This window comes from Cajanus cajan, chromosome 4 (genome assembly GCF_000230855.2).
Source record: "Cajanus cajan strain Asha chromosome 4, NIPB_CcT2T_4, whole genome shotgun sequence".
Taxonomy (NCBI): domain Eukaryota; kingdom Viridiplantae; phylum Streptophyta; class Magnoliopsida; order Fabales; family Fabaceae; genus Cajanus; species Cajanus cajan.
This window is the reverse complement of record NC_138520.1, coordinates 51638558-51664769: the sequence shown is the minus strand read 5'-3', so window position 1 is coordinate 51664769 and position 26212 is coordinate 51638558. Positions and strand designations below refer to the sequence as shown.

The 26212-nt window shown below is 35.5% G+C and overlaps 2 protein-coding genes across 20 annotated transcripts in view; one reads left to right on the top strand and one right to left on the bottom strand.

Annotated features, from left to right (window-relative positions):
• Positions 1–5011: 5011 nt before the first annotated feature.
• The window catches only part of LOC109794412 (uncharacterized), a 56663-nt gene continuing 35462 nt past the window's right edge, over positions 5012–26212 (top strand). For 5 of the 19 annotated variants that reach the window (XR_014433110.1, XR_014433099.1, XR_014433098.1 and 2 more), the window contains exons 1-4: positions 5056–5601; positions 6175–6238; positions 6332–6394; positions 6513–6900. Coding sequence is in view for 4 of the 19 variants with exons in the window: in XM_083072562.1 (XP_082928688.1) it covers positions 6559–6590; positions 6699–6900; positions 7482–9032 (1785 nt within the window). In the remaining 15 variants the exon portion in view is untranslated. Of the gene's footprint in view, positions 5602–6174; positions 6239–6320; positions 6395–6512; positions 6901–7481; positions 11704–26212 lie in introns of those variants that run through there. The other 14 variants (XR_014433112.1, XR_014433101.1, XR_014433100.1 and 11 more) reach the window with 8 other exon arrangements.
• Positions 20327–23240, bottom strand: LOC145956825 (uncharacterized). The gene is made up of 6 exons (XM_083072565.1): positions 22656–23240; positions 22364–22513; positions 22020–22259; positions 21274–21408; positions 21068–21137; positions 20327–20646 (listed from the first exon to the last, which is right to left on the bottom strand). Exons 3-6 carry the CDS (start codon positions 22257–22259, stop codon positions 20420–20422), a joined length of 672 nt encoding a protein of 223 aa, XP_082928691.1. The 5' UTR covers positions 22364–22513; positions 22656–23240; the 3' UTR covers positions 20327–20419.

Sequence of the window (26212 nt, the reverse complement as noted above, 5' to 3'; positions counted from 1 at the left end):
ATCATGATAAAATTGCTTTTAAAAGGATATTTATATGTTGAGATTTTTAAATAAAATTTTATAAAAAAAATGTTAACCAATTTTTAAATATTTAATAATTTTAAAAATTAATTTAGTTAATATTTAATAATTTTTAAAGTATTTTTGAATATTCAATAATTAAAAATATGAAGATATAAGATAAAATATATAAGTGAAATAAGGGAAAAAAATATGAGGAATTTCAAATTCTTACATTTTTGGGAGAATTTGAAATTCTACTATTTCAAAGAATTTCACAAATGCTTGGAATTCAAATCAAAAGATTAAATTTTTATTTGGGTTTTCTTTCATGAGGAAGAAGACGAACTGCACGAATATAAGTGCAGATGCGCCGAGTAATCGATTACATTAATATGGTAATCGATTACCCCTTTTCAGATTCTGTGCATTTTGCCCCTGGTAATCGATTACACTACTCTGTAATCGATTACATATATCAGAACAAGCAAACACGCACTGGTAATCGATTACATGACCATGGTAGGCCACTAAACCAAAAGCAGCTGATAGTCAGGGCGCAACTGTTTTTACTTAAGAGCGTAGAAGCCCAAGTTTGAGAACGGCCCATTTTGGACTACTTAAAAATCAAAATATTACAAAAATTAATTTTCATAAAATAATTAAATTATAATAATAATTATAATAATAATAATTTTATTATCTTTATATTTAATTTATTGTAAAATAATTAAATTATTTTATTATCTTTATATTTGATTACTTTGTACGTTTATTAATTTTTGTATGTGAGTAGAGTAAATTACATTATTTTTAAAAAAATATTGTGTTTTTTGTTATATATTTATGTTAAGATAATTCTATAAGATATAGTTTAGATATACTAGTTTATCCTCTCCTAATTTCTAGTTTAGTTTCCTTAGTACTTGAATCTGAATGATTTTCATGTTATTGAATTGATGGATACAATAAAATAAATAGACATAAAACATAATCAATCCCTAAAGTTTAGGAATTTAGATAAAACTGACTAAGGAAACTAAACAATAAATTAAGAGAGTATAAACTAGTATATCTAAACTATATCTTATAGAATTATCTTAACAATTTATATTGTTTATAATATAAATATATTTAAACAAAGAATTTAATTGTTTCGGTAATAAAAAATTCATACGTAAAAATTAAATTCAATATATAATTTAAATAAAATTAGGTATATACATACTAAATCAATTATTCATCTTTCGATATAATACTTGATTTTTTTTAAAAATGAGTAAACATGATTTAGATTATAAAAAATGACTAAATGTAATAATTTATTGTAGATTTTATTTATAATTTTTTTTTTGGAAAAAACTCAAATGAAATCAAATTTCTAAATAAAATATTCAAAATAACATAAATTTAGTTATTTGAATTTTTGTAATTAAAAAACCATAAGAATTATATAAATTTCAAAATTCAAAATTAGGCTAATTTTAAAATTGAATTTATAATAAAATATGATTATATATTTAAATTTTAAAAAATGAATTTAGAAATTATTGAAACGATAATTTATATTTATGTTATTTTATATATAAAAAAATGAATTTGATAAATAGAAATATCTTAAATTTAGATTTTTAATAAGTTGAATATGTAATAACTCAAAATTGCTGGTGGCCGGAACGGGCCGTTTCAAAAGTGAAACGGGCCGTTCCGGAATAAGAAAAATGCCCAAAACTGGAGAAGCAGAACGGCCCGTTCTCATAACCAGCAGAACGGCCCGTTCTGCTTCTCCAATATAGGGCATTTTTGTTATTCCGGAACGGCCCGTTTCACTTTTGAAACGGCCCGTTCCGTCTACTGTTACGGAATAAATTTAAATTCAGTATAAAAATAATAATAAAATGATTATAAAAAGTAAAATTAAATAACTTAGTTAAAAAATGACTATAATTAATAATTTAATGTAAAATTTGTTTAAAAAAATTTGAAAATAAATAATAAAATAAATCCTCCCTTTCGTCTTCTTCACTTTTTAGAAATGTGTTGACAAGATAATGGATAATATATTTATTTTTAGATAAAACTTAAATGCAATATTAAATGCTAGAGGGAACCGGCCAAGTTAACTATATATTAAATGCAATATATTTGTTTCTCTCAGGGTTCTCTTAAGAACCTACCTAGTACTCTAATCCATACAATAAACATCTTACTCATATAATTGTCTCTTACAATTGCATTCTCTTATGGTGTGTTTAGATGAGGAATTTTACAAATTCAAGGAATTTTAAATTCTTGGTATTTGAATTACTTTGATTTCAATTTCTATCATTCTTAAAATATTTTGTTTGGATAATTAAGTCAATTCAAATATCTCAAATTTTAAATTATTAGGTTAGATATGATAATTTGATTCCATCATGATAAAATTAATTTTAAAAATATATTTATATGTTGAGATTTTTAAAAATAAATTTTATAAAAATAAATATTAGCTAATTTTTAAATATTTAATAATTTTAAAAATTAATATAAGATAATATTTAATAATTTAAAAAATATTTTTGAATATCTAATAATTAAAAGAATGAAAAGAAAAGATAAAATATATAGGTGAAATAAGAAAAACAAATATGAGAAATTTCAAATTCTACTATTTTTGCGAGAATTTGAAATTATACTATTTTAAGGAATTTCACAAATGTTCCAGTGTGAGAACGACCCGTTCTGGGCTACTTAAAAATCAAAATATTATAAAAATTAATTTTCATAAATATTCATTATTAAAATACTAATAATTATTAAAAAACTTTAAAACACTCTATAAAAGTCATTAACTATAAGAAGATAATGTCCACAAATATAAAATAAATAATAATTAACTAATTTATTTATTTATTGAAAAATATCTTTCTAATTTCATAATTTTTATTTTTAAAATTTAAATTTTTAGTTAAAAATTAAAAAATTCTTATTTTTTTAATAAAATAATATCCTTTAATTTCTTATTTTTTATGCTTAAAAGCAAACTTATAAATTAATCTAATTTAGATTTATGAAAGAAATAAGCACAACTTAAAAAATGGAGATATTTTGTTTTGCATGAAAGTTGTTAATATGACAGGTATTACTCGATCTTGTGTTTTCAAGTATCCTAATATTGTGAAAAATATGAATTAGAATTGATTCAAATGAATAATTGACATTGTAATAACTATCCACAGTCAACGGTAGAATCAAACACCATTAAATTAGCCTCAAACAACTCTAACCTCTTATTTGTACTCTCAAGTAATAATTTACAAAGCATGCACACTCATTATAAAGTATACAAATTTTTAGACTTATAAATTTCACTTTATTATATAAATCAACAAGTTTAATATTTAAAAAGATAAATAAAAGTATATATAATTTCAATATATTATTGTAAATTTAATATAATATATATTTGATTACTTTGTATGTTTATTAAATATATTTGATTACTTTGTACATTTATTAATTTTTGTATGTGGGTGGAGTAAATTACATTATTTTTAAAAAATATTGTGTTTTTTGTTATATATTTATGTTAAGATAATTCTATAAGATATAGTTTAGATATACTAGTTTATCATCTCCTAATTTCTAGTTTAGTTTCCTTAGTACTTGAATCTGAATGATTTTCATGCTATTGAACTGATGGACACAATAAAATAAATAGGCATAAAACATAATCAATCCCTAAAGTTTAGGGATTTAGATAAAACTGACTAAGGAAACTAAACCAGAAATTAGGAGAGAATAAACTAGTATATCTAAACTATATCTTATTGAATTATCTTAATTAAAATATATTTTTGAATTTTAGTTAATTCATTATCATTCACTCACTTTATTAAAAAGTGATAAAATTTAATTAATTTTTAATTAATTTAATAAAATAAAACTTTAAAATAAATATCTAAAATCTTTAACAATTTCTTAAATACAAATATTTAATTAATTAATTATAATATATACTAAATTTAATATTAGAAAATTTATAAATATTTTAGTTTTAATTTTTATTATCTTTTGATTTAATATTGGATTTCTTTTGATTATGAAAGATAGTAAATAAAATTTAAAATCTGTATGAGTTTGTTTGATAAAAATGTTTAATTAATTTTAATATATAATAAATTTAATATCAAAATATTTACCTAGATTTGAGTTATGATTTTTATAATCTTTTGATTTAATATTGGATTTTATTTATTATAAAACATAATAAATAAAATCTAAAATCTTTAGCAATTTCTTTGATACAAATCTGTAATTAATTTTAATATATAATAAATTTAATATCAGAAAATTTATTACAATTTTAATTATGATTTATATAATATTTTGATTTAATATTAAATTTCTTTTGATTATAATATTTTAATGTATTTTATTTGATATATCAGTTACCATATTTTATTATATTTTTATTTTAATTTATTATAAAATAATTAGAATATTTAATTTAGCATTATGAAAAAATAACCATTATAAGATTTAATTTATTTAATTTCATTATTTATTATAATACTTTTTAGTATTGACCAAAAAATTATTTTTTTAAAAAATATATTTCAAAATTTTAATTAATTCATTATCATTAACTCACTTTTTTAAAAAACAATAAATATAATTAATTTTTAATTAATTTAATAAAATAAAAACTTTAAAATATATGTCTAAAATCTGTAATAATTTCTTAAATACAAATATTATATTAATTTTAATATATATTAAATTTAATATTAAAAAATTTATTATGACTTAATAATAACTTGTTTGATTCAAATTAAATCTTAAAATAAATAAATATTTTTTTATTTATTTTAAATAAACTGAGCAGAAACTAAAATTAAAAATAATACTCATAAAGAATTAATTTATTTTTATTTTTATAACTTAGTTTTGTAATACACAAATTTATTTTTATAACTTAATTTAATTTATTCATTAAAAATTATGATTCCCACCTTTTTGTTTTTAATTATTTTTCATTTCCCCCTTTTTTTTATTAATACATTCATAAACCCGCTCAGAGAGGAACCAGGGGAAACCCTAAACATGTTAAAACAAAAATTGTAGATGCGCGCCTCACACTCAAACCTAAATTCTTCCCCGCCCCCACCACCACTCAGTAGATGCACGCTCACTCTCAACCCTAAAACATTCTCAAACCTAAAGCGCTCACTTCGCTGCTCCACGGCGCCAAGGTCACGGTAAAAGCCATGGAGCCCAGTATCGTGCGCGAGATTGACGCCATGCGCCGCCTCCAGCACCACCCTAACATCGTGGACTTCGCCGGCGGCGGTGAGCTCTTCTCCAAGCTATCCCGAGGCTGCCTCCCAAAGTCCCTCGTGCACCGCTACTTCACGCAGCTCGTCTCCGCGCTCTGCTTCTGTCGTCGAGAAGAAGGTGAAGGAGGTTGGATTGAATTTGGGATTTAGGGTTGAGGTTGGGAAGCTTCTCCAGACTCCACCTCTGCGCTTCGCCTTTAGGGTTGAACAAGTTTATTTGAAGTTGTTGATCGACGAGCGAAGGCTGTTGCTGAGGAGCAGTCTGATTTTAAGACTCCAGGTTTAGATTTTAGCTTTTTTTTTTTTTTTTTTGGGTTCACTCTCTAGTTTGCCTTCAATTCATGCTAAATATTTTATATGGAATTAGACTTGGGTTATTGCTGCAGAGTTGTGTTGCCAATTTAAACCTGAACTTTCAATTCTTATTGGCTCTCTCAATTTTTTGCTTGATATTGAGACCAGTTCGGTTTAAAACATTAAATGTTTGTTTGGTTCAGCTTATTTTGAAGAAATAATTGTTTATTTTTCATCGCTTATTTTTGTTTGTTTCCTTAGAGAGATTTTGAAATATAAGGAATTATTTCCACAAAATTAATCTATATGAAACATGCACCAAGGGAAACATTTTATAAAGTCAGGAGAATGGAAGCCCAATTTAATGCTTCAACTGTGAAGTTGTAAGAGGTAGAATTAGAGTGTTCTTAGGAATTGACCATACCTTTCATGCAGTAAGATAAACTTTTGTTTCTAATGTGGATCAAGAGAAATCTGAATCTGTGGCTGCTGACACAGTTCCTAATAATGACACTATTCTCAGAGACTCTAATGTAAAAGATGATTCTAATGTGAACAGAGAAAACCAGGAGGATCATAAAACTGACAACTCCCCCAAAAAAGTACAGGATCAACTTGAGGAGGTAATACTTATAATTGGGAAGTTTATACGTTCTTACTTATACAAATCTTTATTAAAAAAATTCTTCTGACTAATTTTTTTAGTTGGTACATAGGCTCAAGGATTGCTAAAAACAACAAAATCTACTTGTCAGTCTAAAGAAGCAAGGTTAGCTCGGGTAAGAATGTGGGTTAAACCAACATTTCTGGTGGTTGACATCTCCATAAGATTCAAATAGAGTGTCTTTCTAATTGCTTATTATAGATGCCTGATGGATATTTTCTAATAATGTTCAGGTTTGTGCTGGATTATCATCCCGCCTTCAAGAATACAAATCTGAAAATGCACAGTTGGAGGAACTTCTTGTTGCAGAGGTGAAACATTATCACTATCTCCTGTTCAAAGGAATAAAAGGTCTCATCATATGCTTGAAATAGAAACATATTGACTATTGTATCAATTAATTATTTCTAAATCTATAGAGAGCTGAGTAAATCATACGAGGCTAGCATAAAACAGCTACAGAATGATTTGTCTGAAGGTAAAAGGGAGGTGACAAGAGTTGAATCAAATATGGTTGAGGCCTTGGCAGCAAAAAATGCTGAAATTGAGGCACTGCTAAGTTTTATGGAAGCGGTTAAGAGGCAGGCTGCATTGTCAGAAGGAAGTCTAGCTTCCATGCAGGTTCCTCTTAGTTAATTTATTGAAGCGTGCCCTACAGTATTTTATTTGCTTCCATGCAACTTCTGTTTCTACCTAAACTATTTTTGGTGCAATTTGCTTTGATCTTGTGGAAGGCTTTTTTTTAAAATGAATAATGAACAAGTTGGACTTGCTTTGATGTTGGCATCTATTAGAGAAGTCACTTTATGTTTAGCATGCACATTTACATTTATATTACGTTGTCATTTCATTATAATTTCCTTTACATTTCTTCTGTTAGAGTTAGTTAGCTTGTCAGTTAGTTTGTTAGCTTCTGACTTAGCAATGAGTCGTACAGTTCAGCTATAAGGTTGCCCTCTCTGTACATTTTCTTCTATGAAAAATTTACAGTTCAGTGTATCTCTGTTCAGATTTCTCACTCTCTAATTCTCTGATAGTCTGATTCTATTAGCAAATAGCATCTTACATTTTTATACACAAGCTTGGCTAATTGACATATTGTTTGAAGTTTGAATAATCCCTTTCTCCGAGTGGTTCCTACTCTAGAGGAGTACGAGCTCATGTTACGGTGGCCTAAATCAGCTGGGGTCTACCTTTTTCAGGGGAACCATGTGGCCGTAGAGAGAGTAGCCACTCAGGTCAAACTACCACTACGATCAGCTGCCTTAGTAGGGAACGGCAGTATCAAGGGTTGGAAGCTTGCTATGATCGAAGACCACCTTTCTTCCTTGGCTGGTGAGGGAGATTGGTTAGCTTTCAACAAGACTCTTGCGTTAGCCGTGTTTGGGACGATCCTATTCCCCTTTCACGCTAACACAGTGGACCATGCTGCAATGGACGCCTTCTTTGCTTGGGACGTGCATATGAAGAGTCCCGTGCCCGCTATTCTTGCCGACACCTTGCTATCTGTTCATCTATCACAACAAAAGCAAGGGAAGATCATCCGATGCTGCACCTCCTTGTTATATGTGTGGGGCATCACACATTTCTACGCCTCTAGTCACATGGGGACCTTGCCCGATCCGTTGAGAAGCTTCTCAAAGATCCCCGTCTGCCGCCGATATGCTTCCGAGTGGAAGGATGAGATGGAACAGTGGAGTATCGAGCACTTCACGTGGGTTTGCCCTTGGTTCCGTCCGAGTCATGTATTGACAAGATGCGGCAGTTATTCGAACATACCGTTGATGGGCCTCAGAGGTTGCATAACCTACTCACCTAAATTGGTTATGAGGCAACTAATGAGGACCCAAATCATTCCTACCATAGAGGAGCTGGGAGGGTTGTGTTTCTCTTTCGATCCCGAGCATCAGAGAGATATGCACGCTGTTATAAGAGCGTGGGAGAGACCAACCTATGAGGGAGATCTCGAGCTTGAAAAGCCTCGGGTGTCCGTTTCCATTGATTACGAGAAATGGAGGAATGAGAGGGGGGTGTCACAACCATCCACCTCTTGTGCAACCACGACTACAAGGAGGGTGTTGCAAGAACAGGTCGACGCCTTGACCAAGAAACTGGAAATCATGGGAGCTCAGATGAGAGTTCTTGAAGAGAAAAACGAAGAATTCAGTTTCACCATTGATGGTCTTCAAAGGCAATGCAAGAAGAAGGACCATGAGATAGAGCGGCTCAAGGATGAGTGTGCTAACCTCAACGAGGAGACTACTCGGGCATCCAAAATGCCAAAGGTTGAACCGAGTAGTCAACTCCAAGAAGTCAATGTGAAGATAGCACGCCTTGAAGCCGAGCATGCAAAGCAGGCACAGTTGATCAAGGACATGCAAGATGATTTGTTTCTGACTCGATCCGACGCACAGCAATGGCGGGAAGTCGCTCAACGACAAGCCGCAAACCTTTCCGATTTTCGCAGAAAGGAAAGGGAAGGATTGGCACAAATGGCCAAACTCCAAGAGGAGAAGGATCGAGCCGAAGACGAGCTTAATGAGCTACAGGCCATGATCAACTACTATACTCAGAAAGCGAAGGAGGCTCAGAAAATCAGTGACGATATGAGCCAAGCGGTCCATACGCAGATTGAAGCAATGGGTCGTCATGTCGAGGAAGCCGAAGATGAATGGCAAAGAAATATGAACCCGCCTGTGGGTTTTTACCGGCTTTTCTCTTATTGTAAAAAATTGCTTCAAAGCATTGTATAAAAGTTGTACACTTTCTTTAATGAATAAAATCGTATTTTTGAGATTTATTGCCTTTGCATCTCATTAGTCATTCATTTTGCATTTATCTCTCCTGGTAATTAATAATAAAGATTAATAAAAAGAAAGAATTAATCGATGCGTATGTTCAGAATGGATCGCACGCCATTTGTGATAAAATGCAAACCAACAACTGCGCAAAGCGAACACACGGCGACTCCGTTGTTGGTAATCAAGACAGACGAAAGGGAAGGTCCGACACCGTTAAGAATCATCGCTCCAAGGCCTTTCCCCTACAAAACAAATAAGGCTGTGCCATGGATATACGACGTCCATTCTTCTGCCGACAGCGATATCTCCAACATCGCTGGACTTGGGGGCATGACTAGGAGTGGCAGGATCTACACTCCCGAAGATCTTCATGATAAAGCTCCCAAGAATAAAGAAAAAGGAAAAGATAAAACCGAGGAAAAAGAATCCGAGGATGAGACTGATGAGCTGTTAAAATTCATCAGACAGAGCGAGTACTCCATTTTGGATCAACTTCACAAGACACCAGCGAAGATCACTTTGTTGTCGTTGATCCTAAGCTCCGAACCGCATCGGCAAGCTCTGTTGAAAGTCTTGAACGAGGCGTATGTATCACACACCATATCCCAAGACAAATTTGAGGGGATTGTTAGTCACATCACGGCTAATGATCACCTCACCTTCACAGATGAAGAGATCCCCACCGAGGGACCGCACCATAACAAGCCCTTGCACATCTCTGTAAAGTGCAAGGAGTATCACATCGCGAAGGTCTTGGTGGATAATGGATCTTCCTTGAACGTGATGCCAAAAAGAACGTTCGATCAGATGGTAATCAAGGGAGTCCAAATGCGCCCAAGCAACATGATCGTTCGAGCTTTCGACGGCTCTAAAAGAGAAGTGGTGGGAGAAGTCAGTCTTCCAATCCAAATCGGACCCACTATCTTTAACGTCGAATTTCAAATAATGGACATTACTCCTGCATACAGCTGTCTCCTCGGCCGACCTTGGATTCATGATGCGAAAGCTGTACCCTCTACGCTCCACCAGAAAGTCAAGTTCATCGTGGGTGACAAACTGGTGACCGTGCAAGCTGAAGACGACATACTCATCAGCAAGCCATCCAACATACCTTATGTGGATGCAGCAGAGGAAGCTTTGGAAACCGCCTTCCAAGCATTGGAAATTGCCAATGTTGAAACGTTTCCCCGAGAAATGAAGAAGGTAGCTCATATGCTCACAAAAAATGGATACTTGCCAGGACAAGGATTAGGCAAGTACTCCCAAGGAATCCCGGAGCTACCCATTATCAAGGACAATCCGGGGAAACAAGGGTTAGGATACAACCCTGTTAAAGATCAAAGAACGAAGAGGAATCAAGATCCTTCTCGACGTTCTTTAAGCCAGATCTTTAGGAAGGCTGGTTCACAAACGTCAAGGCCAGCTGTTGTCATCAAGTGTCCTTCTCCTTCTGATAGGGATATGTAAATCTGATGACTATTAGAGATCACTCCTCGGGGACAGCCCGACCCCCGAGCCTCGATAGGGCACATGTTTCCACTATGATTATAATAAAATCATTCTTCATTATTTCTTATTGCTTCTTTTCTTGCTTGCAATAAATCTCTAGACCACATTATTTAACCCTGTTTGAATAAACATAAGTGAGGTTAAAATCGTCTTAATAATCAATAAACCCGCATCATTTTTATGTGGAAATGTGCATGATAGCTTGGAGCACCTTTTCTTGGCCTCAATAAGTGCCATCATGGATAAAGAAATCCTAAAGATAATAAGCTCGGCAGGGAACCCAAAAAGGGGACTGCGCAAAAATAAGAGCAAAAGACCCGCTAAGAATCCCACAAAAGGGTGACCTAGGCAAAAGTTAGGGTTACAAAATGAAGACAAAAACCCGCTAGGAATCCCACGAAAAGGGTGACCTAGGCAAAAGTTAGGGTTGAAAAAAATGAACAAAGACAAAAGCCCGCTAAGACATCACAAATGGGTGTTTTAGGCAAAAGTTAGGGCCGTCAAAAAAGAAAAACAAAATAAATCCATGATGGTACCATCAATTGAATTCAACAAGGAGCTCAAGAAAAGCTATCCAAGTTGTCAAAGCACAATCATTAATAACAAAGATGTGCTTAACTTCATAAGTGTTTAATCGAACAAGCCTAAACACTTAAGCCTACCATTGGCCCGCCATTCTTACAAAATCCATTTTTCAAAAATAAAATAATCCCCTCTAAAACACAAACTTTTGAAAATATATCCTTTCCTTCTTTTCTCTCTTGTCCCCAACGATTTTTGAATAATCTAGTGGAAACATGGAGATATAGTGGTCAATAGGAGGGTTGACACATCTTCTAAAGGAAGGGAGAATCATTTGGTTGATAACACCAAAAATCAAATACGCATCGTTCCTCGGTTACAGAAATCGGCAAAGCACAGTCTGTCTGGAGGAATGGCAAGATCCAAACAAAGAACGCATCGATTAATTCTTTTGAAAAACTGAATCAAATAGAATTAGGTGCATCTCATTTGCATACATGCATACAGATGATAGGTGTACTAGAAGATCACTTATTCTCTGTTTATATTTATATTTAAAAAAAAAAAAAAAAAAAATCAAAAATCAGAAAAATCCAATACGCCCGTATTGGTATTAATACGGTCGTATTGGAGTTAACGTTAAGTACAACGTTTCAACTCCAATACGGGCGTATTAAAATCCAGTACGCCCGTACTGAACCCCAATACGGTCGTATTGAATCCAATACGGTCCATATTGATTGTAAACTTTGTACATCAACGGAAAGGCCAATACGGCCGTATTGAATCCAATACGGGCCGTATTGGCGGAATTTTGCCTATAAATAAGACCTCCCCTCCCTCATTTTGCATACCTTTCTTCATTCTCCACATTCCTTGCTTGTGAGTGCATTCCTACAAAGATTATCAGAAATGGCAGAATCTTCTCGCAAAAGGCAGAGAGCCCCGGCCAGACGTGTAATGACAGATCGACACCGGGACCGGCTACAGTTTATAGAGACGTTCACCATCGAGCCGTCAAGGGTGCTCGACTTTGAGCTTCTCCGAGCAGTGGGCTTGGAGAATGATGTCAGGAGCTACTTCGACGCCATAGGATGGGGATTTCTCCTTAATCCACCATCCCAGCTATATTTGACGGCCACGAAGGAGTTCTTGGCTATAGTCGGCGTCACGGAGTCGACTAACAGCTATGGGGAGGATGTTTGCGCGGTGGATTTCTGGATGAATGAAGGATACCGCTCGCTGACGTTGGACGAGTTCAACGTCCAGGCAGGGTTTTTCAGCCGCACTGATCAGCTGGCATTCCGAGATGCCATATGCGAGTGGCCTGATCAGTGGACTCCGGTTGAGATGTGGAGTTTGCTCACTGGCCGACGGGATTATCATTCAGGGGTGAAGGGCTCCCGGCTCCCGACTGCTCTTAGGATCTGTCACAAGATCCTCACCAGTACTATTCATGGCAGGTCCAAGAGTCCGGAGTCGATTACACGGCCGGATCTGCTGGCCTTATATTGCATGGCCACCGGCCGGAAGGCCAATCCTGGATATTTCTTCCTCGAGCACGTGAAGAAGCTTGGGGTACGAGAGGGAGGAGAGTCCAGACAGGGGTACATCTTGGTTGCCCCACTCCTCTCACAGCTGGCGGAGACATGGGGATGTCCCGATGGTGCAGAGCCAGGGGCATTGGCGCCGAAGCTGATTGGTGCCTCCACCCTGATTAACATGAAGATCATCGCTAGATCGCCAGGAGGGGGGTTTGTGCGAGTAGATGGCCTCGAGACCTTCGACGACCTCCTCAACAACCTCGACTTTGAGGGAGGCGGCGCCCCGCAGCCAGAGGCTAGCACATCACGGTCGGACAGGGGATACTTTGACGCCCGCTTCGACACACTGCAACAAAGCATTGACACGCGATTCGATGCTTTTCAGCAGAGCATCAACACGCGATTCGATGCTTTTCAGCATAGTATCGGTACATGGCAGCAAAGTACCGATACTCGACTAGACAGCTTGGTGCAGGGTTTCGACAACCTCTCAGTCTGGCTCCATAGCCACTACCCCACTCCTCCTCAGGATCCGCCGGCCGATGAGTGAAGACCGGATTGCTTCCTTTAATTTTTATGTATTTAGTTTGTTTGGGCTGTGTCCCATCTTTTGATTTCTCTCGTACAAACTTATTTTCTATTTAATGAAAATTTCCTCTGTTTGATTTTAAATTCTCTAGCAATTTAAATTCTGTACAGCAAAAGCCAAAAACATAAAAAAGGCAAAATACAGAAAAAGCCAAATCAGAAGAAAAGGCAAAATACAGAAAAAGCCGAAAATGAAAAAAGGCAAGGATACAGAAAATCCAACAAACAGTTTGTACAGAATAACTAAGCCTGGAGAGGCTTACCAAAATAATACTCCACATCCTCTACAGTATGCAGAATAATTGAGCCTGGAGAGGCTCGCAGAAATAATACTCCCTAGAAGGAACCTCAACTCACGCTCTTGGACTCAAAATCCCCAGCAAAAGCTATCAAGCAAGATCGTCAAAGTCCCTAATGGAAACACGATCGCCCAAGAAGAATTTCCAAGTCAAAGGACTTTAAAACTTCCTCAGTGAAGATAGCTCTTCAACTCAGGTGTTGAGTGAGGCTAAGCCTGCAGAGGCTTCCTAAAAAATACTCTGGGATACATAAGATCCCCAAATCCCCAGTCGCCTACTCAAGAGGCATCCCTGCAAAAGGAGAAAAATCAAAAAAAATATCAATAAATATTCCCCAAGCGGAATCCGGCACTCAGCTGAACACTGAACCCCATTCCCCAGTCGCCTACATAAGAGGCACTCCTTCAAAAGGAAGAATCATAAAAAGATCAATAATCATTCCCCAAGTGGAATCTGGCTCTCAGCCAATCATTGAACATTAAGGTGATATGCCTAACAGAAGAGGCTAATCAAAATCAACGACAAAATCCCCCAGTGGATAACAGCCTATACAGAGGCAGCAAAATCAGAAAACCTAAAGAGACACCCGAACAAGGATAACCGGGATACTCCACCAACGTCGAAAGGACGTCAGCCAATCATAAGGCACCGCTCACATCAGAAAGAGCATCTTCGTGTCTGCACCCCAAAGGAATCAGAAATTCCCCAGTGGGCACCAACTACGCAATGGAAAGTTGGGACACAAGAACCTATGAGTAACTGCACATCCCCTAGACGGATCTCTGCGTTATCCAGCCCTCAGTGGCACAAAAATCAAAAAACAACCGTCGAAGCAGCATCGTGGACTGTGGAGACAAAATCATCACAAATCCCTGAAAAGGAGATATTCACGCTACCTCGTCGTCACAAACACGGAGGCATGCAGCTTCCGGCTCGAGCAATGAGCGAAGCTATCTCTGGAAAGGAGGTACTCACTGCTCACCGTCGTCACAAGGGTACTTAGCTTCCGGCTCGAACAAAGAGTGAAGCTAAGCCTGGAGAGGCGGTACTCACAGCTTCCAGCTTGGGCAGCAAGCAAAGCAAAGCCTGGAGAGGCGAAACTCACACTGCTCACCATCGTCACAAAGGTGCTTAGTTTCCGGCTCGAACAAAGAGCGAGACTAAGCCTGGAGAGGCGAAACTCACACTGCTCACCATCGTCACAAAGGTGCTTAGTTTCCGGCTCGAACAAAGAGCGAGACTAAGCCTGGAGAGGCGAAACTCACTGCTACCGTTGTCACAAGGGTACTTAGCTTCCGGCTCGAACAAAGAGTGAAGCTAAGCCTGGAGAGGCGGTACTCACAGCTTCCAGCTTGGGCAGCAAGCAAAGCAAAACCTGGAGAGGCTACTCGACAATTTTCCACCGGAAGACGCTACAAGTCAGAAGGTCGGCGCATCACCCGGACAATTGGGTCAACTCCTTTACTTGTCAGCCGGTACACCAAAAGGCCGTCCGACTAAGTAAAGGGGGGGCAGCTGTAGACCCCTAAAATTGTCCGGGTCGGAAATAAAACTCGAAGACCCTCAAAGATCGAAGGAAAGTCAGCCAGAAGGACTCCTAGAAGACCATAGGATGGCTATCTGTAGGTTTAGAGGTCTTAGAGTAGTTTAAAATAAGGAAGTGGAGGGAATGAAGCCCAATACGGCCGTACTAAACTTAATACGGCCGTATTGAAGCTTCAACACGGCCGCAGTGAACTCAATACGGTGTATTGAAGTTTCTGAAACTTCAATACGGCCGTACTGAAATCAATACGGCCGTATTGAAGCTTCAATACAACCGCAGTGAACTCAATACGGGCGTATTGAAATTTCTGAATTTCAATACGGCCGTATTGAACTTCAATACGACCGTATTGAAGTTCAAAAATTTCAATACGGCCGTATTGCTTCTGTAGACCGTATTGCGCCTATTCCCTATAAATATGACGTCAATTGGACGTCATTCCACACTTTCACACATAGTTTCAACCCTCTCCTTGAGTATTCTGGGGTTTTTGAGCAGTGTTTTGCCCTAGAAATCACTCAGAGAGTTGATCCGGCGAAGTTCTTGAACCCCGAGCCATTTTGCTTGAGGATCGAACCTAGTCGAAGGGAAATCCTCCGGATTTCCGTAGTCAAAGTTTTTTAGGAGGGAGCGAGCGGGCTTGTAGAGCGAGGGAACGCCAAAAAGCTTCCCAGTTTTACGAAATATATAGAAAGCACGCTTCAAGAGGTTTCTTCTTAAAGTCCTTCCTTTTACTGCTTTCTGTGTGCATATTTAAACTGTCATCATGTAGATAGTTAATTTATAATTGCTTAGAATAAATAGGGGTAATCTAGTAATTTTACACTGTTATTTTAGAAATGATCTGTCATAGGGAACCCGAAAGGGGCGCTGTGGGGTGCTAACACCTTCCCCACGCGTAACCGACTCCCTTACCCAACTCTGGTTGTAATGGCCAAAGTTGATTTATAAAATCAATTGCCTTATCCCTTTTTCCAATGTTTTGAGTAAAACATTGGTGGCGACTCCACGAACCCTCCTTTTACGAAAACCACTAATCCATGGAGGGTCCCGCTTGGGATTAATATGGATTGGTGAGACTTTTAATAAATAAATTGGATAAGATCGACAAGGTCTCAGTTTAAGAACAAGTCGTTCTAATAATCCAATACATTTTCAAAACTAAAATAAAAGCGAGCTCGACCGTCTTCGCGACCGCCGAGGCCCGTTTGGGCTGGTGGCGACAATCATTAAAAAAGATAAATTGATATTTATAAAATACAAATATATAATTAAAATAATAATATTGATATATATTATAAACTAAAATAGTGCTAATATTTAAATTAAAGATTCATTTGACGTTTCAAAGATTAATGTTATAAGTTTTAATTTAAAATTAATATGACAATATCTTTTAAATTTAAAAACTAAAATAAGTATTTAGTTAATATATTACATATATAGTTATCTATCAATTTTCTCATACATAAAATATAACTTTTAAAAAAATTATTCTAAATGAAAATTTTTAGTGACGACTTTTTTCTTCTATTTTTCTAAATAAAAATTTTTCACTTTTAGATTTTAGATTTAAAGAAGTGTTGTGATATTTTCTCTTTAATGATGTTAAGGAGTCAAAAAATAAGAAGATATGTTATATTTTAATAGGATAGGTTAATTTTTTATTTGTGTAAGTATTGGTCAATTAGACAAGTAGATAGGTTAAGCTAATCTCCTTGTCTTGGTTTCTAAATCATTAAAACAAATTAAAAATGAATCAAAAGATGTTTCAAAATCTAACAACAAACATGTTGTAAACAATAAATAGTGAATCAAATATCAATGGTCAAGACAAATCACTTAATGTAACTAATTATTAGAACAAAGCAATCGATTACATGAACCCTTGGTTTTCTAATATGTTTAAAATGTTCTAAGTAATTGATTACATGAATGTAGTAATCAAAGACATGAAACATTTAGGAGAGTTCACACATCATAAAAATTGATGGGTGTTTCTAAGAGAGAAAAATGTTTCTTTCAAGAGAAAAAGAGTGATGGAGGACCATTTTTGAAAACCATAGGACCTTTGACAATGTCTATGGTTAGGAGGTTAGAAGAATCTACTAGAGAGGATGTACTTCTTAGACATGTGCTTATCATGAGTATAGAGTATGTGTTTTCTTCTTAGTTGCCTAGCCTTCTATTGTATAGTTTGTTTTCCATCCCTTTGTTTGTAGTAGTTAATTGTATAGGTTATTTTACCCTTGTATTTAAGGGAGTATGTTTTTCTTGTTGTAGGTCATATTTAGAGACATGTTCCTTATTGAAATGTATTCCTTTTGACCTTGTATTCATGGTCACCATTTTTAGTTTTCTTGAGTCTTAGTAGTTGGAGTGGGAATAGTTATTCTAGTGGTGTGTAAATCGTCATTCTAGATGGTGTTGAAGTAGTAAAGGTGTGGAACTAGCCAAAAGTGATAAAAGGTTTGTTTTTCTTCTCTTGGCCCAAGGAATTGATTTGACTTGGTTTAACCTTCATTTAATTAACCAAAGCAAACCAATTCCTTGGTGTTTGTTTAGCCAAGACAAGCCAAAGGCCACCTTGGCCGCCCATTTTGGCTTCTTCCTACCTTAGAACTACTTATCCAATCACCTAGAGACAATAGGACACTTGGCACTTGCTCATTGGCTCTTCTATATCTAGATGTCTCCTACATGTCTCAAACATGTCTCCTAGAGCTTGTTTGTGATTGGAGGATCTAGATCTAACTGTCTCCTTGTCTTCTAGATGTCTAGCTTCTTCTCCAAGCTACCTAAGCTCTATATATAGGTTTTTGGAACCACTTGTACTCACTTTTGACCATTTTATTGAGATTGACCGAGTTTTATCTCTAGCATTCTCTCTCTCAAAAGCTTAATTCTCTTTTTAATTTTCTTCTAATTCTCTTATCCTCATCTTAAGAGTGTGGTGAGATTTGAAGTGGTTTATCTTCTTCCTTGAAGTGGCACCACTTGAAGAGAGTTTTTCACCTTTGAAGGTGAATCACAAGTTTTTTCTCTCCATTGGAGAACTCTTTGAAGATTAATAAGAGTCAAGAAGTCAAATATCTGGGAAGAAGCTTGAAAGATAAGCTACATCAATCAAATATCTTCTTGAGGTTTCCATCAAAAAAAGAGAAAATTATTGTGAGCAAAACCTTGAGAAAATGAGTGAATTACTCATGCGAAATTTGTAAAGATTTCTCAATTCAAGAAAAAAGTTTATGTTAGATCAAAGGACGACCTTAGATCTTTTAGGAATAGCTGTTTTCATGGTAACAAACTCTTATGTTTTTGAAAAAATATTGTTTTTAAGATCATACAAATAAGACAATAGCATAAGACAATTCTATGTGATGATATGTCTTTTGACAAGTATCTTAAACAAAACACTTTGTTTGTCTAAGACAAATGGATTGAATTTATCATTCATTATGTCTAATGACCATATCATATGTTTCTATGTTATTCCTTAACATATCAAAGGAATAAAAACTTTTTTGGTACTCAAACTTCATAAAGGAATAGAGATTTTCTTTTCGTTAGCGAAATGACAAGAAGATATCTTAAGCCAAGTGGAGACATCTAAACTGTCATTTCTAATTGATACGTATATGCAATAAACCCTATTTTGTACCAAAAAGGTAATAAGTAGTCTCCTTGATCAAAAGAGAAGTGACCACTTGATGAAATGCATTTAATGCACCAACGAACATCTTACTCTACAAGGAATAAAGATATAGAAAGACAAAGTAAGCCTACAAGTGAAGCTCACGGATTTGCAACAGTCATCTTCATCATCCGCCTATATAAAAAGGCTTGAAAAATCAAAAAGAAAAGAAAACAAATTCAACTATTTCATTTTTTTCTATGTAAATCTTTGTAAAGTTGTATTGCCTCTTGTGAGAAATAGGAAAAAAAAGTTATTCTTACCCAACATTAACTAGGTGTTTTAGTTAGAAGCCTAAAAAGGATTTTTTGTTTAAAGAATAATTGATTTTGAAGCTTAGAGAGACTTTGTTGTTCAGAAATTACTTGGGTAGTTTTCTTGAAAAGGCATGTCAAATAATATTTAGATTGAGCTAGAAGTGACTTGTGAAAGAATAATTTTATCTTATAAAAGATAGTGTAACTTAATCAAGAACTGGTTGTAGTCTTAGTGGTTGAGAAAAACTAATATAAAAATACCTTGTGTTCTTTGTCTTTTGCTTCGTCTAAATTCCTTAAGGATTCATTACTACTTCGTTGTTTCATAAAAGTGTTGAGATTTTGATTGACATTATTCAACTCCTTTCTAGTGTCTTTCTTTTCTCCATAGTGTCTTTTTATCCATGCTAATGGAAAAGATCCTAAGATGGGAAGTAGTGAAGGACATTATTTGCTAGAAAGATCTTCTCTTACAAGGCCTCTGACCTTTAATGAATAAGACTACCTATATTTGAAGGATAAAATGGAGATGTACATTAATTCCATCATATATCACCTTTGGAAGATCATAACAGGCGATGATATTCTGATAATCAAGTCATAAAACCAAGCATGCAAGCAAACTACAACATCTAGTAACTCAACACAAAGGCAAGATAGACCTTAGCTTGTTCTTTGTCAAGAATAGAGTACAACAAGTTTTATAGTTGTAGGACTGCTAAAAAGATGTGAGAAGCTATGGGGTAACTCATAAAGGAACTAAAGACGTAAGGCTTAAAAGAGCTGTTACGTTTTAGAGACATTATGAGTTTTTCAAAAGATGAATCAAGTAAGCTAGTAGATCAAAAGAACTACAAAGGTATGATTGCATTTCTTCATTACCTCACTGCAAGCAGACTTGACATCATGTTTAGAGAGTCTCATCTTAAAGTTGTAAAATGTATCTTTAGATGTCTTGTAGGTTCCACTAACCTCAAATTATTTTGTGAGAAAAATAATCACTACTACAAGATGCATATTTTACATCGGTTCTTTAAAGTCATCTACATCGGTTCTAAAACCGATGTAGAATAGAGCGACGTAGAAAATGTATACATTTTTACATCGGTTCTGAAAAACCGATGTAGATTTAAGCATAAATCTACATCGGTTCTCCTGAGAACCGATGTAGATTTATGCTTAAATCTACATCGGTTCTCTTGAGAACCGATGTAGATTGCATTTTTTTTTAAAAAAAAAATATGTTTGTTTTTGGATTCTTTTTTTTCTATATATAATGGACAAATATTGTCAATCAAGATTAATTTGGCCACCAAATTACAATAACAAAAATTACACAAACAAATTATCAGTTTTAATTTATCACATTAAAGATTTCAATCATTTAAAAGAAACTATAAAATTAAGAGCAAACCCCCCAAAACGTATAGCATAGCCAACTTCATCACCCAACTCTGTATCCATCTCCTCGCTGACTCTCTTGGCAACACTCATAGCTGCCACACGCCTTGGTTGGGTGCAGCCTACTATACCATGAGTGGGCCATAGCTGCCACACGCCTTGGTCTCCAAAAGCATGTCTTCCAATGCATATTGGCTTTGTCCAGCCTAAACAATAGACAGTGACAGATAGTAATCAACACTTGCTATTATAAAGTAAAATTCAAATGTCAAATAAGTTATAGCATTTCAGGGGAATAACTTGAACAGAGTGGAATAAGTTCTAGCTCTTTACAAATTTTAGAAGATTATTCTACTTCAAATTTAATGCATTGTTTCTTTTATGGTAAGTATCCATAGCTGTCTTCACTAAACTATATTTTTTGTTCTATAAGTGTCCTTTTCATTTATTTATTTTTTTGTGGTAGAAAAAGATATTTAAATTTATACAGTACATCAATGAATGGAAATAATTTATTTTTAAAAAAAATGAAGGAGCAAAACTACTACAAAATAAATAATATGATTGGGAGTAAATTGGATATCACAACCCATGGTTGTTTCTCAAAGTTTGCACGTAAACAATTACCTTTTTTTCCTACCGGTGATGCTGTCATCGCAAAATTTTTTGGCTTTTCGTCAGCTTGGTGATAAAATTCCTTCATTGGCATAAGACAATAGTTATTTGTAAATATATTCTCTAACCCAAAAAATGAATAGACAAAAAGAGTAGAAATCATATACAAACTAGTAAAATACAAGGGAAAAAAACAAGGAATGTTTTCCAGTACTCACCTTTATTATTTGTGTATAGGGATGGTTGCCAATAGCTCTATGACATTCATCAATAATTATCAGGCTTATCATTTCTATACGCAGGAATGCTTTTCTTAAGGCATTCAAAAGAACCTGGGGTGTCATAACCAATACCTATAAGACAAAAAGATATTATTAGCAACCATTGATCAAGTCAAAAGTATTCATGAATTTATCTACATAATTTATGGAATCAATTGTTAGTAATGCCCTAAACCCAAAAAATTTAAAAATAAATTAACAATGCACGAAACCGCGTTTCTCTCGGGCATTGCATCGAACAGGTGACGCGCCTCCGAAACGAGGCCCGTTTTGCAGTACATGTTGAGGAGGGAGCTCGCGGCGAATAAATCAGTTAAAATGAATATAAAATCCTTTCTTGAGAGCACACGAAGGAATTGACAGCAAAGATTCTAGGCACACCCACTGAATCAGTAATAAATCAGTTAAAATTTTCCAATATATTACTTAACATCCTATAACTAGTGAAAACTAACCATTGTATTAACTGCTTAAGCTTTATGACCGTTAAGTGGAACAGATTAGTTGAAAGGATAATATGCCAGGACACAGGTAATGAATGATCAGAACATTAATAAAAGAGGAAATGAATATGCAAATTGCAGAGTCCAATTATCACAATCCAAAAAAATAAATTATGGCAATAAAGATAAGATATTATGGCAATAAAGATATGTGCCCCTGTGACAAAGACAGATTGAGACCTTTATATCCAACAAAACAGCCCTTCGAGTTCTTGTCAAAACTCCTGACCCTAGGAGAACATTGATATTTTGAATGAAAGATGCACACATATAATCTAACTGAGGCCTTCCTTCTGTCTCTGAACACAATTGCTTATTTTCCTTAACGAGATTAAAGAAATGAGGAAAGTATGTTGAAGCAAGAACTCTGACAACAGAAACTAATGCTTCATATGTTGCAAGAGAAATTTCTGCTCCCATCTGCATTAGACATACATAGCAACAAGTATATCATCAAACACTTCAATTTTGACAGAAACTCACAAATTTTATAACAGAAAATTCATCTAATGTATGCAAGCTACCTCTGAGCAAGAAAGTGAAGAGCTAGTAGTCCTCTAGAAGAATTGCCATATAAAATCAGACAAGAAAGTGAAAGCAGAGTTATGTGGAGCATCTCTTTTGATTTGGTTACACCACAACAAGATTAGTGATATAGCCTTTACTGACATTATCTGCTTGGTTAATCACCGCAAAATCAGACAAGATGCAAAATATAAAAAAATAAAATAAAATAAAAAGTGGCAAATTGTAAAAAATGAAGAAAACAGGAATGACTGATTACTAATAATATCATTAGTAAAATGAAGAATAAACCATAAATGCACGAAACGGCCTGGAGGCCGGCGCAGGCGTCGGAAAGCGTGGAGGCGGCGGTGAAGAGGCCGGCGAAGGTGTGGGCGTCGAGGAGGGTGTTGTGTCCCATCATGCTGTGGAAGAGGCGCACGGCGTGTAGAGAGGTGGCGTGGGATTGTTGCTGGGAGAAGGCGTTGATGAGTGAGTTCCATGAGACGGCGTCTTTGTGGGTGATGGTGTGGAACACGAGGGTGGCTTTGGCGATGTGGCCGAACTTGGCGTAGAGGCTAAGAGCGTGTTCACGAGGGTAGGTGGCGGAGATGGAACTGGTTCTGCGGATAAGAGCATGCAAGGCTCGACCTTTACGGAGGTCTTTGTGGCGGGTGCAGTGGAGGAGGGCTCGTAGGAGATGGTTGTGTTGGGGAGGCGGAGGGCGCGGACGACGATGTCGGCAGTAGCGACTTCGGGGGCGAGGCTGGAGGAAAGCATGAGGTTTAGGGTTTGGTGGATGGGGGAGAGGGATTGGGAGTGGGAGGAGGCGGCTGGGTTTACGTTGCTGAAAAGCGAGAGGGGCAAAATTAGGTTCTCATTTCTACATCGGTCATAAGCAAGACCGATGCAGAACATCTCCAGAATTTTATTTTTACATCGGTTATAAGCGAAACCGATGTAAATTTATTTATTTTTTCTTATTTATTTACAAGTTTGCCACCGCGTTTATGATTTACATCGGTTCTACTAGAACCGATGTAAATATAGCGATGTAAAATAGTAATTTTGTAGTAGTGAATGATTTTAGGTTAGCAAGATTCTACAATGTAGACTATGTTGGAGATAGGATTGAAATAAAAAAATACAAGTGGAGGATGTCCCTTCTTGGGCAACTATCGCATTTCATGGGCCAATAAGAAGCAAAATTCAATAACTCTCTCCATTATAGAGACAAAGTACATTCCTACAGAAAGATGTCGCTCATATCTCCTATTGGTGAAGTATAAATTAGAAGACTATTCTAGTTTTGAAAATTATATACCCATTTTCTACGATAACACAAGTGTTATAAATATTTTTAAAAATCCTATACAAAATTCAAAGGGTAAGTACATTGAAATAAAATATCATTTCATTCCTGATTATGTTCAAAAAAAGCTTTTGACATAAAACTTATTGACATTAATCACCAATGGGATGATATTTTTACAAAGGCTTTAGCTACGAAATATTTTAGATTCATTAGAGACCAACTTAACCTAAAATGTATTTCAAAAGAGAAGAATGTTTCATTGTCTTACTCTTTGTTGCATCGTCTTACCATGCTTCATCTAACATGGATCATCTTATGCATATGTGGACATGCATTAGTCTGTGCATATTTTATATTGTTATATGTACACTAATGTATTGTGTTATTCTAAAAAGGTATCATGTCTATTAAATTCCCTTTAATGCTTACCATCATTATCTACCTTGGTTTTTGAAAAGGAAATGTGTGGAGAAGTAGGAAGGATAGAGATACATCATGTCAACACATCTTATTCCCTACTGTTTTTTCTATCTACCAACCTGTAACTCATAAATGACTCTTTCTCCCATATTTTCAAACACTTAAATGTCTTGATCATTGATCGAGGCCGTACCCGGTCAAATAAAAAACAATTAATGTAGTACTAGGAAGTGACTCCTAGGTCGTCTCCCAAGGACCAATTGTCTCAGTCAAAGGTTCAAACACACAGTGGGGGGGGGGGGGGGTTGGTTCAGATTATCGAGTTAAACAAAACGAGTAGAAGTATGGATTACTTGCAGTAATTAAAATAGGTCAGACCCCTGAACATAATGCACCTCTAATTTCCTTGGTTCACAACAAATAATCTGTCCAAACATAATCCTGTTCAGTCCATGATTAATCAACTAAGCGAAGACTAACATGAGACCTCACTACACGAATTAAGCAAACGTGAACCTTGCAAGACCTCCTTCCCCAGGATTAAGCAACCTGAGATACTGAACGTGAACAACCCAGAGTCATTAAGTATGGCTCAGATGTTGAACGCCTCAGAACAGAGATCCCACAAGGGAGGATCAAGCGGAGCAGATATGCAACACACAGAGAACCTCTTTCAGAGGATTGCATTTTGTCCAAGGGCCCAAACCCTGGGGTTTAGCCCTCCATTAAAATAGCAACAGAAACGAAAATAGAAGAAAACATGAAAGTGGCAACAGCAATGCAAGCAAAACGTAACAGAGAAGAGGAAGAAGAAAACGAAAATGGAAGCAGGAACAGAATACAAAACGTGAATAACAATGGCAAAACATGAATGTTCAGATACAAGAGGAAGATCAACCAGAAAACGTGAACAACAAAGAGCCACCAGCAGAAAACGAAAAAAAACAAAGTTCGAAGAGAGACAGCAACGTGGTCACATCAAGTCTGCCTGTGGGTAGCTGCTCCTTTCCCTAGAAAAACCCTAATAGAGTGTAAAAATGGGCCCCCACTGGTCTGACCCGAAAATACAATAAAAATAAACGAAAAAGAAAATAAAATGCTGATATGGCATAAGTGATGCAATGGTGACATGGCATGTGATGTGGCAGATGACGTGGCAGCTCTTCTTGAAGTCCAAAAATTTATTCCAAGCCCAAATAATTATTAAATTGCCCTGAAAATAAAAATTGGGATAATAAGATCCAGAAAATTCAATTTAGTTAAAATATGAATTACCGGTCCAATTAAAGCCCAAATAGAAAACAGTGCAGAATATAAACAATTAAGCACAAATCAGAGATTAAGATAAGCACAGAAAGGTAAGAAAATAAGGGAAAATAATGACTCATCAAATTCCCCCACACTTAGCCTTTTGCACTCCTGGGCAAAATCAAAAAGCAGAGCAAGGAACAATTTAAAAGATACCAAAGATAGCAAAGAGAGCCACATGGAGAAAAACAAAAACAAAAACAACAACACACAAACAGACAGAGTTACATAATCCTCATTGAATCCTGAGAAAAGAGAGGAATAGGCAACATGCAACACACAAAGAGTCAAAGAAACCAGATACTTATGGAAATCATCCAAGCATTTCAAAACATGGCAAGACAATCAATCAACTTAAGAGGTGAATCAAAAATAACAGAACCTCACAAGATGCACTGTATCACTTATCTCTCAAGTGTCTAGGCAATTGTATACTCTCAAAGCACTCATGAAAAACAAGCAACAGATAGACTTGGCAAGCCTCTAAAATCAACACTCAACACACATGCACATGAGGATCAAAAGGTCTTTTTAGGGTTGTAATGAGGCCAAGGACAGGGTAGAAGATAATATATGGGATAAGTAACTACAAACCAGAGGAAGCAGAGGAGCAATGGGGAATAAGTCAAGAATAAACATAATAAGCAAACCCAAAACCTCTAATGACCTCTAAAATAACCAATCCTCTTCCCCTTTGCCTCATACAATTTCTCTTTTTTCGTTTTTTTTTTTTTTTTTTGATTTTTGGAAGCATGAACAGTACACACGAAATTTTGAGATAATCTAATATAAGATGTGCAGAGAAATAAATATACAGCATGAAGAA

Coding starts and splice junctions, on each gene's coding strand:
- LOC145956825 (XM_083072565.1), bottom strand. CDS start 22,259: ATGGGAGCAGAAATTTCTCTTGCAACATATGAAGCATTAGTTTCTGTT. Junction 21,409..22,019: donor CTGTTTTGTTGGATATAAAG/GTCTCAATCTGT, acceptor TTTGTCTTATAG/GTATTGGTTATGACACCCCA. Junction 20,647..21,067: donor ATCACCGGTAGGAAAAAAAG/GTAATTGTTTAC, acceptor TCTATTGTTTAG/GCTGGACAAAGCCAATATGC.